Raw genomic sequence first — 16,440 nt, forward strand, 5'->3', positions numbered from 1 at the left:
TAAAAAACTAAATGTTTCTTTAATACAATTATGGTATCACTTCCAAGGATATTTACAAACAAGGCTAATTATTTTACAGATGAATGTGCTTCTGCTGTTTCTAGGCTATTACAGTAATGTTCTTCTCAGTCAATGCATGATCATGCTTAATGCATGAGACACTGAGCAGAAGGACAGCTGACTTCTTTAATGTTTGCTGAAAAAAATGTGCTCCTATTAAAGGTGAAGGAACATTAACAAAATATGCATAGTCATTGAATCGAGGAAACAAGCACCAATCACACATGCACTGATGGGACACTGATAGTGTCAGCACAATTCCATGATTTCTCAACAGCTGTGGAGCACTTCCCACACAGTGAAAGTGTCAGGAATCACAGACAGGAATCACCTCTGCGATTGGCACTCTGCAGAATGGAAATACACAAACTCAGGATTATTTGACAGCATGGATTAGAGTTAACAACACAAACTGTACCAAGTAATCACACACATTTGGGAGGTATTATTCCTCTAACACTGCATAGGATGTTGAAAAGGATTCTGCTCTCTGTAGGAACAGATGGCAAAAAAAAAAAATAGATGTTTTTTCTGATAGGACAATTACAAGGCAAAGTAAATTTCTGGGCTCAGCCACTTGAGAGAGACTTCCTACAAGAGCCTGGAGTGACAGGGCAAGGGGGAATGGCTTCAAAAGGATTAGATGGGATATTAGAAAAAAATCCTTCCCTGTGAGGGCGGGCAGGGCTTGGGACACCCTAGGCTAGCAGAAGGTGTCCTTGCCCATGGGAGGGGTGGAATGAGATGAGCTCTATGATCCCTTCCAACCCAAACCATTCTGGGATATACAAAGAGCTTCACCACCCTCCTTGGGCCTACCTAGGGCCTGTCAGCCATGGTGGGGTCGGGTTTGGGGTGTTCTGTTTGTTTTGGGGTTTTTATGTACTATTGTGAAAAGAAAAACTGTCAGCTGGGAGTGATAATTCATGTGTCAGATCTGTGTAAAACTTAAGTGCTGTATGAGGGAGACTCTCAATTTAATTGACAGTAGTGTTAACTGGTAATACTTTTGGTAACTGAGTTTCCCTGGAAAAGAGAATTCCTCTTGGTAGAGGGTTAAGTGAAACCAAAGGCAAATACACTGGCAAGAGCTGGGAAGGAGTTAGAACTTAGCTCAGAAAAAGAAAGGGGCAAGAGAGTTAAGAGCATTGGAAATTTTATATATATATGTATATATATTAGTGTTTAAGCTAATTGCTATTAGTTTAATAATTATTATATTTAAAAATTATCCTTACTGTTCCCTATTTGACCCAGGCAGCCAATATCACCCTTCTGACTGAAACATTGTTACATTTGTGAGGCAGTTACTCTTCTAGACTTTCAGTGAAATTCATGTACTGGCCAAACTCTTTCATATGGCTGTAACTGGCATCTGCTTCTCTGGGCAAGACACTGGAACCATGGATTATCTGGAGAGTTCCATGTTCTACAGCAAATGCAAGGGTGGTTAAAAAGCAAAGGAGAGCACTGCAAGCTGGAGCCTTCTCTACCCACCAAGACCATTCAAGAGGCAGCTCTGCTGTTCCATCCCAGCTTTTGGGAACTGACACCAGTGTCAGGCAGAAAGGACAATTCCCACTCTGCTCAACCCTCCAGTTCCTTGTCAGTGTCCAGCTGCTGAGGCTCCATGGGTGCATTTCCAAGCTGCTTTAAACTGGCTCTTCCAGGTGTATTCCTGTTTCTGGAGCATGGAATGGGCTCTGGATGTCAGGAGTTTGTAGAACCTGTGATGTTCTATATACAGGGCTGTGGACAAGGTGTTCCCCCTCCAGCAGAGTCTGTGCTCCTGTCTCTGTATTCTCCCAGGCTGAAAGGAGCTTATGCAGTAGAGAAAATGCTTTCAGTCTTGACACAGCTTTTCTCTAGAACACAGGAGAATCACAGAAGGTGCAAGGTCCCTGCAATAACCTCTTGATCCATTCAGGATCTGCAAATAAGAAAACAAGTTGTTTAAAGCTGGAGGTAGAGATGAACAGAGGAATGACACCTGAGATGCACAAACTCAACAGGAATCCTGGACAGTTTGCATATATTCACATGCAGGAGTGACTGAGAACTCAGTGAAATCCAACTCTGTTTCTGCCCTGAAATTTCAAGTAATGGCAGTTTAAATTCCACCTCAGCAGGGGACAAAATTAAGGTGAAACACTCCAAGCTTTATCCTTACATGCTCATAGCTATATAGCAAAAAAATGTAAAGGATCACCACGGCACAACTGCAGTGTTCTCATTTTCTGAACTGAAATTAGATCCCTCACATAAGACAGTCTTTGATTCCTGTTTCTTCATCCTTCTTGCAGAACTGGAGGCTGATCTATTCAACTTGAATATCAAACTAACTGCTGGAGCAGTCCAGCACAGATTATGTGTTTACCCGGATTTCATTAAACTGTGGGACTTACACTTCAATTTCTGCAGTTATTAATTTTCAATTAACAAGTCACTAATGCCCAGACAACACCAGGACACTGTGAAATGCAGAGATTCACATGGGAACTGCCTAAAAGAGTAAAGTCAGTGAAACTAATTCAAGCCATTTTGTAGATACAAGTTTAAAGCCCCAGGAACATTTTACCTTCTGGGGTTGGGTGCCGTGCAATGCTGTCGTGAAGCAAACACCTCCTGTACACCAAACTCTGGCAGGACTGGTAGGTTAGAAAGCACCTGTGAAAGGACAAGCAGTTTTATCATAAGGTTTGGGGTTTATTGTTTTATGACCTGGAGGTTGGGTTCTGGTCACATTAAGGCAGTAATGAACCACATTAACTATTAAAATTATTAATCTGGGTAAATGAAACTTCCCAAGTGTACCAAATTGCATATGGACACAAAAATGAAAGGTCAAAAATCAACATATCATTGACAAAAAAATTCTAGCATAAGGGAGTAGAAAAGCTTGAGGCCCTACTGCACAGGAAAGAACCAGGGGGTCCTTAAGGCCATGACTATTGACCCAAACTGGCACACAAAACCTGTTAGGCACAGCTTTTTTCTGTGACAAACTAGTGACTTGCCACAGCTCCAGGGACAATCTCCACGTACTTCCTACAAGGGTACAGAAAGATTTCATCTTCTAAACGTTCCAGAATTTGTCTGACTTCTCAATGTGCCTGTTCTCAATCATTTCTTGTTAAACTGCTTTTGTTTTCAAATGCTGAAGGAGCCTGAGCAAACCCACCCTCAAGTGATGTTCCAAAGGATGACTTGTTCTCAATTTTCCCTTGCCTGCTTTCTCCTTGATCCCATATTCCCCTCCAAAAAAGATGCTCAAAATCATTTTATTATAAAAACATTGTCCTGCCAAGAGAACCAAATCCAACCTCCAGTGCCCTGGCTCTTATGGGGAGAACAAAAAAAACTGCAGCATGGCTAAGATGCTTCATGCCTTTTCCCTCCTAACAAGTGGTTCAGTGAGCTCCTGGGGGAATGTTTGAATTCTCCAGAGGAGGGGACAAGCTCTGGGTGACTGAGCCCATCACCTGAGCCAGATGTGGCCGTTGGAGCAGACTGCCTGTTTGCGGTCCGTGAAGGGCAGGATCTCCTTGCACAAACTGCAGTGCTCGGGGAAGGTCTGTTTGTTCATCTTCTTCAGGATGTGCCCAATCAGCACCTGGAACACACAGGAGGCACAGGTGAGACAGCCCAGGCTGGGAACACATCACTGTGACTTCAGAGTGACACAGAATAAGCTGAATCCCAAAAAAATCAACGTGTAAGAAATACACAGTGTATCAGTAAATATTCATGTATTCTCTCTTTGTTCTCCGAAAGATTTCTGCCCCAAACGAAAGGGATCTTAAAAACAGTAATTCCTTGCAAATTTTAAAAGTACTGAAAGAACTGATACCACACCACTGACCATAACAGCAATGCTTTCCTTCATGCCTATCACAGTGGATGTGCTAAAAAAAATTCCTGTTCAGAAATTCCCTGGATGTCTTCAGCAGTCATCTGGGAGTACAACATTTATAGCAGAACATTTATGTGATCAAATTTGTCTGTGACATTTCAATAGATATAAACCACATCCCAGGGACCTTTTAAGTGTGACAGCAAATGGAATATATAAAATACAATTTAGAAGTCGCTTTTCACCACTATAAAAAAGAAACAAGATTCCTCTAAGATAAGAAAAGCAATCTCTCAAACCTTCAATTCATAATAATTGGATGCCAGAACAGCCCAGCAGTTGTGCCAGAGCATTTTCCTTGTGAGTTACTGATGGCCACACTTGGCTGTGATGCCAGCAGGGAGAACACCAGTGATGGACACGTGCTTCCTTCCTCTGTCTCTCTGGATGCAATACAAAGGTGGATTTTTAGAGTTCAGGTGATTTAAGGACTTGGGTATGAAAACAACTGTTCTCTGCTCATACAAAGAGGTGCAGAGACACCCGAACAATTCTTGTAATTGAGTTTTAAGAGTTGTGAGGTTGATGCAGCCTTTGTCTCCCCTCTGTATTCAGAGAATTTCAGTGCCCTGGCTTCACTGGCCACTGACCTCCTGCCACAAATGCATCTTCTGCACATCACAGCAGTCAGGATACTGCCCTTGCAGTTAGGCTTTGACATTGGTAGGGACACTGCAAGTTTGGGAAGTGTTTCTATCATGGCCAAGCATTCAGTTATGCTCATTAATTGTAGTGCAGTAAGTGCCAGTGTGCCTAAAAGTGCTGGCCATGTGTGTTGTAACAAAGGTATTCAGTCAGCTTGGTTAATTTAATGTCCTGCATGAAGTTCTGAATCGCTGGGTTTAACTCATAAAACACAACCACCTTCTGACCCTCTGAAAATGATCTCTGCACTGAAGGCTCAGGGAGCAATGACAACACCTGATGGACCACCTGAACAGTGACTTCAGAAGAGACTTCTGCAGCTCTTAACATTAGAACTGCACTGTGATTGACCAGAGGAAATACAGCTGAAGTTGAGTTGTGTAAAGATGATAGATTAGATAAACTTAATAATGAAAACAAAACATCCTGCAATTAGTTCATGTTCTAAAACCACTGAGAGCAGCACAATAACCCCAGTCCTCTCCCCTGTTCTGCAAAAACTTGGGCATCATGATTCTTTATTGTACCTGATCCAAATTTCAACGTCTGTATTTACATTCCCTCCTATTTCACAATATCAAGGAAGGACAATTTAAGCTGAATGCTCTACAGAATCTGACCAGCAAGGATGACATGACCACAGCTCTCTTTGCAGCCCAGCTGTATTTTCAGGAGGGGGGAGAAGGAAGTGACAGTGACACAGAATCCCCCGAGCAGAGGTGCCACTTACTCGTGCTGTTCTGTCATCGTAGCCATCGTCAGACATTAAGAAGTCACAAACTCCTCTGGTGGGAATGCTGGTGTTCTCTGTAATCCACGTGTGCAGGTAAACTTCTCCCAGCACCCTTTTCATGTGTTCTCGTGTCAAGTGCATTTCTACAGCCTCAATCTGTGCCTGTATTTCAAGAAGCTTTTCTACCATTGGTTCACGGCCTCCAGTGTCACTTGACTGATGGAGAGAATCCTCTGCAGTGTCATCAATGTCCACACCTTTGCCTGTGTCCCCCAGGCTCTGCTTGCTGGCTTGTTTCGAAGTTCCTTCCTCTTGATCATCTTCAGTGCTGCCCATCCCAGGGGAATCTGATATCAAGATTTTGGCATCCTCGTGTGAAGGTTTCCACGTGACCTCTGAGGGAGCTTTCTGCATCGACTGGTACAAAATCCTCAAGAGAAACAGCTTAAACCTCCAGAAGTAAGTGGAACCACAGCTCTCTATCTTTTTATCCAGTGCTTCTTGTAAGAACTGAGGAATGTGCTTATCCTTCAAGATTTTCCAGCGTACAAGATCCGTCAAGTCCACTTGCCGGAAAAGGTTTTGAACAGAAGATTCTAAGAGCTGTGCAGCTGCCTCCTCAAAAGTCTTGAGGGTGACAAACTGAACTTGGTAGTTTTTGTTGACCGGGTGCAGCCCGTTGGCCATGCCCTCGGTGGTGATGACTGCCAGGTACGCCCCGCAGGGGCTGACAGCAATTCCGTGAGTCCTGACACAGCCAAACACCTCGGAGAGCTTGATCAGCTGGTGCTCAAACTTTAAAGCAACGTCTGTGAATATGGGGATGAGCTGCCTGACCTTGCCATCGCTGGAGCAGGTGTACACCGTGCCGTTCTGCTTGTCTGCAGTCATGGAGACAATGGGTAAAGAGTGGAGCCCCGTCACGTGGGAGTTGTGGACGTTCAGCCCCGCTTTGGATATCAGCAGGAGGCACCAGAACACGTAAGGGCCTCTGGCAGCCACCACCAGGCTGCAGCTGCATTTCTGGTAGGGGTGGTAGAGAGGGATGCATTTGATGCTGTGCACGGGCAGCTGGTCCATCTCCTGCCACAACACCACGGGCTGTCTCAGCGTGAAGTAGCCTTTGACAGCCTTGAGGTTGACAGGGATGATCTTCACCGGGCCGTAGGCGCTCCCCACGATCAGCCCGCTCATCTTCCGGTTGTTGTGCTCATACTCCCACCACGACAACACGCTGGGGGAGCTGATTCCCGACTCGATGGTATTGCAGGAAGTGATGGATTCCTTCCCCAGAAAGGGCAGCTGGAACTGCCACACGGCGATGTTGCCATTCTCGAAGAGCACGGCCAGCAGCACGCTGCCCACATCCCGGCACTCGTTGTTGTGCTTGACCTGCTGGGTGGTGCAGATGCCCGACCACTCCATGCGCACCGGGGCCTGCATGCTGTGGCGCCGCTGGAACTCGGGGAAGTCTCCCAGCTCCCCGCAGGGCGTGTCAGCCTTGCACAGTCTGTAACTGGCCTCCAGCAGGCGCTCGCCGTAGAGCTCGGTCAGGTCCACCAGCTGCACCCACTGCAGCCGGTTGAGGTTGGCGTGGATGGTCAGGCGGTTGTCCATGGTCAGGGCTGCCAGCAGGCACCTCCCGTTGGCATCACAGCCCAGAGGGGACCAGCTGGAATATTTGAAGCCCCTCATGGGCGTCAGGGACTTCCCCTCGGGGTTGAACACTCGGTCCAACATAAAGGTCTGGCTGACGGTGGGATCCACTGAGCTGGCGAATTTCTCCTTACACTCAGCCACCTCCTTCTTTGGGCCAACCTAAAAGAGAAAAAAAACCGAACTTTAAAATAACTGTACAGCTTTTTTTTTTTTTAATTAAGATTTTCCTGTAATTAATTCCCTCTTGAAACAGAGTATCCACAATCACAATCAACACTACACTGGTTAATTGATGTCACTCCTAAAGACTTCAGCTTCATTAATGCCATGAATTTGCATAGTTTTGACTCTCGACTACTGAATATTTGTCTGCTGAATCAAAGAGCCTGTTTTCATACTTCTGTTCTTCTAAAGATACCTGGCATAATATGTAAATCCTCAGTATTTCAGCTCCACTCCATATTCTCAGCATTGTTTTGGAAAATAAAATCAGATTCACAACAACAAAGTATTATTTAATATGATATTCAACCATTTTCATAAAAAGTCAGATGTTCCCCTGAAGACCAGAGAAATCCCTGCTGCAAAAATCCTTCAGCTTAGGTAGCAAAACAAAAGAAAATTCCTACTTAAAATTGTATTGAAATAATTGTACTAGAGCTCAAGTGATTCTCAGAAAAACTGCAGAACCTCAGAATCCCTGGACATCACTGGGATACAGTTTTCTCTCCCTTGTCCTTTTAAAAAGAGAGACACTGCAGCAAGTTCTGGGCAGAGCAAGGGCAACTCCCCAAGAGGGGGATCAGAATCCCGGGATGGGTCAGGCTGGAAGAGACCACAGTGGAGGAGACCTCAGATCCTCTCTGGATCTGCACAGGACAGAAGTTCTTCTCATGTTCAGCTGCAGCTTCAGTATCTACCAGTTTACGCCAGTTCCTCTTGCCTTATAGCTTGGCACCACAATCATTTAAGTTTGAAAAGCCTTTGAGCTCATCGAGTCCAGCCTGTGACCGATCCTCACCATGTCACCCAGCCCAGAGCCCCGAGTGTCACGTCCAGTGAACATCCTTGAACACCTCCAAGGACGGTGGCAGCCCATTCCTAATCACCCTTCCTGTGAGGAAATTATTTCTGATGTCCAACCTGAACCTCCCCTGGCTCCCTCTTCTTGCCACCTCCCCCTTTAGACATTTAGACACATTGACGAAGCCGTGCCGGGCGCTCACCTTGAGCATGCAGGCGGCGCCGGGCGCGGGCACGGCGGTGCGGTGGATGACCATGTCCTGCCCGCCGCTGTGCACGTCGCTGAGCTGTTCCAGCACAGCGATGCTGCGGGCCGTGCTCACCGACACCCGGTGGTCCTCGGACCAGGCCAGCGGCTCCAGCCCGCTGGCGCCGTGCTGCAGCCGCACCGCGGGCTCTCGCCGCACCGCCGTGAGCCGGAACCCGGCGCTCGCCGCCGCCGCTGCCGCCGCCTCCTCCGTGATCACCTCGAGCCCCAGCGGCGGCTCCTCCCGCCCCGCCGCCGCCATGTTACCGCCGCCTTACGGGCCGCGCGCACGCGCCGCCGCCGAAGCCCCCGTTGGGCCCGGCCGAGGCTGCCCCGCCGCCGCCTGCGCGCCCCGCGGGCCCGGGAGCGCGGGTTGCGGGGTGGGGAGAGCCCTCACGGAGCCCTCGCAGCGCCGCGGGGACCGCGGGGCAGCCGCTGTGGGCTCCGGGCTCGGCGGGAGGCTCCGAAGCCGCCGCCGCGCCGCCCTCACGGACCGGGCCGGGCGAGAGGCGGCCCCGGGGGTCTTGCGGGGGAGAGGGAGGGACATGGCGGCAGGCGTGGGGATGCGCGGCCTCGGACGGGTACGAGCGGAGGGGAAAGGAGAGAGAGGTGTGGGGTCTGTGGGACATGGGACTCTGCGGGACAGGGGAGACGGGACACGGAACACAGGACACGAAACATAGGACCGTGCGGGATGCGGGATACGGGATACGGGAACATGCGGGACTCGGGATGCGGGACACGGGAACTTGCGAGATACGGGATACCGAATCCTGCGGGACCGTGACAGGGCAGGGAGGCAGCGTCCGACAAGTTGTTAAATGGAGCTTTTGGCTTCCCCCGCGGCCCGAGCCGGGGCTGATCCGGGCCCGGGGCTCGCAGGTGGCTCCCCGGGCGGGCTCGGGCAGATCCGGCTCCTCCGAGCCCCGGAGCGGGCGGGCTGCGGCAGACAGCGCTGCCCTGACTCACCTTTGACAGGGGTGCGCGATGCTCTCCCGGCCCTTCGCTTCGTCTGCAGAGGCTTTAAAATGCGTTTGAGAGACATTTTTAAAGCGTGTTCTACCCGGTCGCTGGAGAAGTTGAATGAAATCCTTTCGGGATGAGCACTAGATACGGCTTCAGATTGCTCTTCGCGTTTCAGCGGTGGTGGATCTGTTGGAGTAGGAATAGTGTAGCTGCAGAAACCAGCTTTGATTTTTTTAGTCATGGAGTGGGGGATTCCAAAAATAAGGTTCTGCTGTGGGCTGATGTTTGTGTGTTAACTCCAGTCACTGCTGATCCGGTTTGTTTGTTCACTTTATAGCAGTCTGGTGCTCTGAAAAGGAAGCTCCAGTCACCACATGGAAACCCACCCGTGAAACGCAAACGTAAATTATCCGTAAACACCTTCAGGAAGGGTGCCACGGAGGCTGACAGGAGGGAGGAGGCAAGCTCATCACAAAAACCTGTTCCTAAGAAGCAGTGGACTGACAAACAAAATGAAAGCCAGAAGAGCAGACCTTTCATTAAGACGTCCAGCCTGTTTAAAAACAACCCAGACATCCCAGAAATTCACAGGTATTTTAGACAAATGGGAGGGAAAAAACTCTCTTGCAATGCCTTGAAATTCAGTGTTTTGAATTCTCACCCTTGCTTGGCAGAACAGTTGCTTGATGCTGTTGTATCGTTTTTAACTCTACTGTGTGTTTTGGTTTTGTTTCCCCTAACTCAGAAAAGAAGTGCAGCAGGTGCAAGAAAATGTTTTCACTACAGATTCCTTCAGCCAACTGGACCTCCACCCACATCTGGTGAGTGGCAGGAAGGCTACATGCCACAAAAACATGGATTTTTGGGTGGGAGGCAGGTCAGAGAACCTTTATTCACGGTGACCTGGATATTTCACCTGATTTTGTCACTCAAGGTGCTGGCCCATGTCCTGACCTGTTCCCAGACACAGTCCCAGCCCTCTTCACTGTTTGCAGCTGTAATACCAAAAAAACACAGAAAACTAGCAATGGTGTAATAGTGACTAACTAAAAAGTATTTTGAGGACATGGGAACTTTATGGACCAGTTAGGCAGAGAATAAATGTCAGTCTTGTAGGTTTCATCCTGTCTTAGTACAAGAAGTAACAAAAGGAGCAGTTTGGCAATAAAACCTTTATTTCTCTTTATTATCTCTCTAGGTCTCCACGATAAACACTGTCCTAAATATGTGTAGCATGACCAGGTGAGCAAATCAATATCAAAACGTTGCAGTTTACCCCTAAAAGCCAATTAGCTCTGATTATTTCATTATATGTAATTGGCTTGTGAAGACCACAGTACCACTGTCCTATTTGCTACTGGGTTTGTAGGGAGTCCTGCCTTCTAGTTTGGTATTAAATCATAAACCCATCTTGTTTGAATTTGTCACATCTGGTGCCTATCCAGTGGCTTTGCTTAGAAATCATCTCAGCTGATGTAGCTGCACAGCAGAGATGAGTGGGAGAATTTGGGATAAAGACTTTTGAGACAGTCACTGTGTGTTAAAATCTTGGAATTGTGTCCTGTGTTGCATCTGCATTTCCTGCCCTGCTTTTTTTGTCACCCAGTGTTCAGAAGCAAACAATTCCCGTGCTCCTGCAAGGCAGAGATGCCCTGGTGAGATCTCAGACTGGTTCAGGTCAGTGTTGAATTGTCAGTCTCCTTCCTTAGGGTGTGTTAACTGCATTTATTTAGGTAGATTTTAGTGGGATACCACCACCTCTCTTTTCTAATTAACCCTTTATTGAATTGCTTGTCAATCTTCCACTCTGGAAACTTCCTACTTTAGAGAAACTTTTCCAGACTCTCACTAAAGTTTGAGAATGGTGGGACAAATGGTGCTTTGGTTTGCTGGACTGTTGTAATTGCCACTTTTTTTTTTTAATGGAAAGTTTTCTTATTTTCTCCCTTTCAAAAAGGTAAAACTCTTGCCTATGGAATTCCACTTGTGCAGTCTTTGCAAGGAATGGAATCCAAAATACAGGTAGGTCCAACAGCACTAAATATATTTGCTTTTGATACTAAAATTAATAAAAGTAAAATCCAGCTCCTGTAGTCATTACTGTCTCTTTTTCATACAAGCAGTTCACATTCCTCTTTATTGGTACATGTGGCAGATAGGATTTTCCAGTTCTATTGAGATGTGGATGGTACAAGATCAATGTTAGCCATTCCCCATTCCTCCATGCAGCAAGATAAATTGGAAATGGGCTAAATTATCAGGTGTGGAGAATGTAGAGAGCAGAAGAAATGGTCTGGAAGCTGGGAGAACTGAAAACAAAGGTTACTGCCATGTCTTTAGGGGGAGTAAGTTTTTAATCTTTGGCATGGAGTGGGATTGGGTAATTGCTCCCAATATGGATCATACACCAGAAAATGCTGCTGCAGATCTTGAGCATTTTATGGAAAGAGATCATCCTGACTGAAGGGTTGAAGCATTTCCAGCCCATCCTGGATTGTCACTCCCTGCTGCTGCTACCTACAGGTTGTTGCTGTGCATCAAACAGGAGAGCATCCCTGCAGCTCAGGAACACAGGAATGAAACAATGAGTGTGTGCAATAAAATGTTGGGTTTGACTGAGCAGCTTTCCCAGCAGGGAGGAGAAGGCAGTGCAGGATTGATACGTGAAAAAGTAGTTTTTTTTAAAAAGCTGTGGGGCAGAAATAGGCTGTGCTGGCTGAGAGCAGGGAGGTGTGGAAGGCTCTGTTCAGTGCTGCCTCCTCTCAAAGCCCTGCTCTTGTGTGTTTGCAGCGCAGTGACGGCCCCTATGCTCTCGTGCTTGTCCCAACCAGAGAGGTAGGTGGCTTTTCCTTTCTGATTTTTGGGCATGGGGATGTGGGTCCACCAGAGTTGTCCATATTAGAAAACACTGTCAGTCCTTTTGCTCAGATCTTGCCCTCACAAAAAGCGTTGTCATTTTTGTTCAGTGCCAGCCAGAGTAAGAAAGGAGGAGTTTCTCAGTTCTCCTGCTGCAGTTGGAAATCTTTGTGGAGGCTGCAGAACCTCTCTGGCTCAGTGCAGGCCTCATGCAGGGGGAACGAGTAAAACCAAGGAAATTCAGCTTTGCAAATATGTAGGTTTATACAAGTGTTTCATTTTTAAAGCTGTTTTTTTTCAAATTCATAAGTGAATGCTGAAGCTGAGGCCTCCAAGGGTTGGTTTCTTCACTGAACTCTTCTATTTAATTTATATTATTTGCAACTGCAAAGGCAGTGTCAGAAGAGGTTATCAACCTTTTTTATTTTTGTTTGGTATGTCAAATGATAATAATTTCCATGTGGAGAATTGATTCAGGTATCTCATTTGGAGTCCAATATTTTATGCAGCTTGCAATGCAATATCTCTGCTCTGTTACCTGAAAGAAGGCTCTGAAGCTATTTAAATTTTTACAGCAACAACTTACTGCCTCTTTAGGATGCCATGTGAATACTAAGCATGGAGGAAACTGTGTGTAAGCTCATTTAAAGGGCTGCCTTTGAGAATACGTAGGAAGATAATTTGTGATTACAATTGGTATTACTTTGTAATAGAAGCAATAACCTTCCTTGAGAAAAGGAATGCAGAGATAGAAAGATACAGTGGCACAATCACTCCATGGGTCAGTGAGGAACAGTGAGGGCTGCCAGAAGAGAATTGACCTATGTCTTTCCTCTTCATGGTGGTTTTTTTTCCAGAATTTCTATAAATTTCCCTTTTATTCTTCCTCTGGAGCAAAATCTTCTGTGCCTGTAGCTTGTTTTCTCCCCAGGGTATTCACAGAAGCCAGCAGAAGTCTCTCTTGTCCTGAGAGCTGGCTCATGGAACTGAGCCAGTAGAGAGGTTTATGAACAGGTCAAAATACAATAAAAGAGAGATTGTTCAAGAGAAAAAATTAATAAGCAGCTTCTAAAGGAAAGACTAAGGATGCATTTAGAATTCAGATACACCTAACTAGATTAATTTACAGATTTTTAGGGATTTGTAATCCTGCCTTTTAGTCTGGAGAGACTTTATCAGAGCTCATTTCCTTTTGTTGATTTCCATAGCTCGCACTCCAAAGTTTTGATACAATCCAGAAACTACTTAAGGTAAGAATTCAATGCTTTGTGTTCTTATTCCTGTAAGGAGCTGAACAACTTCAGTTCCTGTGAATTCAGCTGGAGCTTTAAGGAAATCCAGCACCTGGCAAGATGTATGGTCCTTAAAGATAAATGTGTTTAAGTGTGTGATTTCCCTGTGGCATGTTTTAAATTATTACATGAGCAATTAAGTGATTAATTATGGCACCCTAGTTGCACATGTGCTGATAAACAAGCACAGTTGATTTTCACAGCCATTTGTTTGTAGAAATACCTTTCATTGTCTCGGGCTGAGTTATGAATGGAAACTCTCGTGGTGACAAGGAACGTTTTACTGAAACTAATACTGGACAGATGGGTTTCAGATGGGGAGCAGGACTTGGGGAACTGCTTTGCCAGCTGAATGACTGGAGAAATGAGAAGGCTTTTAAAATCATTAAATGATAGTGCTTTCCTTGTAATTGAGGCAGAGTATCTTACCATTGGGCTAGAAGGTGTTTAAATCATTTATATATCTGATCCATATTTCCACCCCCTCTTCATTTTTCTTTGGAATAATAGGGTACTTCCTCATTATTTATAAGTCTTATAAATTTGTAAGTCTTAAAAAGAGACAAGTCTTTTTTTAGTGCTGGAGCTGTGATCACATCACATGCACAGTGCTGACAGCCCCATCCTCTCTCTTTTTGCCAAGAAGCATCATTTTTTGATTAGGCTTTGTCTTGTTATTAAGAAGAATCATTGCTGGTCTTGGGTTTCTTTTCTGTAGCCATTTACCTGGATTGTGCCTGGAGTGCTAATGGGGGGAGAAAAGAGAAAATCAGAAAAAGCCAGGTAAGAAACCAACTGCTTAAACTGTAATTTGGGACCTTCTGCTCTACAGACTCTTTATCTGCTACTCTTCTTCAGAGTGTTTGTCTCACTGGGAGGGAGGATGGTGAGCTTGGATCAAGCTGTGATCCCCTGGATCTTACACAGGCAGAGTGGCTGGGTCAGCAGGAAACATTCACTTCCCTCTATTGATTCTATTCCTAAAATGTTGATGAGCCTTCTGAGAAGATGATCTCTTGTGTCAGTATTTTTTTCCCCTCTCCTGACAAACACCTGTATTTGCTTACCACCAACTATATTTGTTATGGGGGAAATTGCTTTCTGGAGAAGAGATTTCCTGGTGTTAAAATTCCCTTTCTTTCCCCTTTTCAAGAATTGAATTGTAAGCTGGTAATCCAAAATGGAATTTTCATTTCTCTCTGTATAATCATACACAAGAAGAAGTTTATTCTTGACAGTAAAACAACTACTCAATTAGAAAAGAAAACCTAGCTGGGGTGTGTTAGATTTTTTTTTTTAATATTATTAATATTTCTTTCCACCCTGTCCTTAGCAGTGAGTGTGCCTCTGAGTATCAGAGTATCAGTGATGATCAAGGATAAATTTTAGCTGGACAAAATAAATCAGTTTTTATCAGTGAGAAAGTGCAGTCCCTGATTTTACTGTGGCACTTTTTCCCTCTGTAGGTTCCAGTTCTTCACTCTGGGACCTATTCCATGCTAACCTGCATGGGGTTGTTTTTTCTTTCTTTTCTTTCTCTTACCTGAGTTTTATTTCTTGTTTTTAAATCTGCCCAGATTAAGGAAAGGGATAAATATCCTCATTTCCACTCCTGGCCGCCTGGTTGATCACATCAAGTCCACAGAATGCATTCATTTCCGTCGCACTCAGTGGCTGATCATTGATGAAGCAGACAGGTAAATTTCCAAGTGTTCAGATATGGAAAATTATTACAATATCCTCTGCATCATAATTCACTAAATATTTTTTTAAAGTATGAGAGAGAGTGTGATCTTAATCCATTCATGCTCAGTGGCCTCAGCCAAGCACCAGATGTCTGGGATTAGGATGAAATACCCTCTTTGGACAGATTGTTGGACAACTATTCACTGCAAAGATGTCATGCAGTATTAAGGGTTTCTCCTTCCTACAGCACCTTTAACCATCTCTTCTGTTTCTGTAGGATCCTGGACCTGGGCTTTGAGAAGGATGTGGCTGTGATACTCAATGCTTTAAATGCTGAGAGAGAGACACGTCAGAATGTGCTGCTCTCAGCCACCCTCACCGAAGGTGGGTTATGGACAGATGGGGGCTCTTGTAGCTGAATAATGCACAGGCAACTGCAGAATAGTTGGTTGAGTTTTCTCTATTACAGCCCAGTCTGAAGCCCTTTGCAGGAGTGGAATTGATTTCCTATTAATTTCTGTTAAATTCTTTGGCTTATGGCACTTCCTTCATTACTGGAATTTCTGTCACTGTATGCACTTCCATGGTCTCCACATATGTCTCCCAAATTCCATAGCAAAGTCACCATGAACCTGAAAATTCATTTGTTTGCTTTACAAATGCAGAATTAAGGCAAAAAGCTAATGGCAAGAGAGCTGTTGTGTCCTTTGCCCTGTACCATGCAAGCAGTCAGCTGCTGAGGCAGGAACTGAACCAGGCCTCCTGCACTATTGATTGAGTGAAGATCTATTGGGATTTTTCCACACACATTTAAAGACAGGCCTGCCCAATGCTGTCTGTCCACAAAGACATTTATGTAGTGTAAAATAGCCCAGTCAGCTGAAGTAGTGTCTTGCAGGGTTCTGGTGGAGTCCACAGCAGCTAAGCGTGGTAAGCCCTAAAAAGGCTGAGGTTTGTGAAGGGATTCTGTCAATATCTGAGGGTGGCTCACTGGGTTCTTGCCCTCCACTCCTTTCCACTGGAATTGTGTTGGTTTTTTTCTGAGTGCTTCATCCCAGGCCAGACTGGGTCTCATGGATCTCTCATTTTCTGTGGTTTAGGAGTGACACGCCTGGCTGATATCAGCTTGAATGACCCCGTCAGCATTTCCATAGCAGATGAAATCCAGAAGCTGCCTGAACCAGCATCACAAACAGATAGGGAAGCCAGCAGTTCATCCAACTGCATGGAGCAGGAAAACTTTGCTGTTCCAGACACACTCCAGCAGTATGTCATGGTTGTCCCCAGCAAACTGAGGCTTGTCACGTTAGCAGCTTTTATCCTGCAGAAATGCAAGGTGAGACTCTGTTTGCATTTATAT

General features: G+C 45.6%; 2 protein-coding genes across 4 annotated transcripts in view; one reads left to right on the top strand and one right to left on the bottom strand.

Annotated features, from left to right (window-relative positions):
• On the bottom strand, positions 1–8,550 carry GTF3C4 (general transcription factor IIIC subunit 4). Of its 2 annotated transcripts, XR_001402877.2 has the most exons (6): positions 8,237–8,550; positions 5,349–7,169; positions 3,543–3,673; positions 2,639–2,727; positions 1,558–1,990; positions 1–407 (listed from the first exon to the last, which is right to left on the bottom strand). XR_001402877.2 is itself a non-coding variant. In XM_014873302.2 (5 exons), exons 1-5 carry the CDS (start codon positions 8,540–8,542, stop codon positions 1,926–1,928), a joined length of 2,412 nt encoding a protein of 803 aa, XP_014728788.2. In that variant the 5' UTR covers positions 8,543–8,550; the 3' UTR covers positions 1–1,925. The 2 variants fall into 2 exon arrangements, 1 of the variants encoding a protein (XP_014728788.2); XM_014873302.2 differs by having other exon boundaries at positions 1–1,990.
• Positions 8,551–8,724: 174 nt separating this feature from the next.
• The window catches only part of DDX31 (DEAD-box helicase 31), a 43,325-nt gene continuing 35,609 nt past the window's right edge, over positions 8,725–16,440 (top strand). The window contains exons 1-12 of one of the 2 annotated variants that reach the window (XM_014873243.2): positions 8,725–8,861; positions 9,584–9,837; positions 9,992–10,067; positions 10,445–10,488; positions 10,853–10,923; positions 11,204–11,268; positions 12,037–12,081; positions 13,311–13,352; positions 14,113–14,177; positions 14,972–15,091; positions 15,358–15,464; positions 16,181–16,416. In XM_014873243.2, coding sequence (XP_014728729.2) covers positions 8,826–8,861; positions 9,584–9,837; positions 9,992–10,067; positions 10,445–10,488; positions 10,853–10,923; positions 11,204–11,268; positions 12,037–12,081; positions 13,311–13,352; positions 14,113–14,177; positions 14,972–15,091; positions 15,358–15,464; positions 16,181–16,416 — 1,161 coding nt within the window. In that variant the 5' untranslated portion in view covers positions 8,725–8,825. The remainder of the gene's footprint in view (positions 8,862–9,583; positions 9,838–9,991; positions 10,068–10,444; positions 10,489–10,852; positions 10,924–11,203; positions 11,269–12,036; positions 12,082–13,310; positions 13,353–14,112; positions 14,178–14,971; positions 15,092–15,357; positions 15,465–16,180; positions 16,417–16,440) is intronic. The other variant, XM_088177487.1, reaches the window with a different exon arrangement.

This window comes from Sturnus vulgaris, chromosome 22 (genome assembly GCF_052056855.1).
Source record: "Sturnus vulgaris isolate bStuVul1 chromosome 22, bStuVul1.hap1, whole genome shotgun sequence".
Lineage (NCBI taxonomy): Eukaryota > Metazoa > Chordata > Aves > Passeriformes > Sturnidae > Sturnus > Sturnus vulgaris.

Coding starts and splice junctions, on each gene's coding strand:
- GTF3C4 (XM_014873302.2), bottom strand. CDS start 8,542: ATGGCGGCGGCGGGGCGGGAGGAGCCGCCGCTGGGGCTCGAGGTGATC. Junction 3,674..5,348: donor ACGATGACAGAACAGCACGA/GTAAGTGGCACC, acceptor TGTGTGTTCCAG/GTGCTGATTGGGCACATCCT. Junction 2,728..3,542: donor AACGGCCACATCTGGCTCAG/GTGATGGGCTCA, acceptor GTCCTTTCACAG/GTGCTTTCTAACCTACCAGT.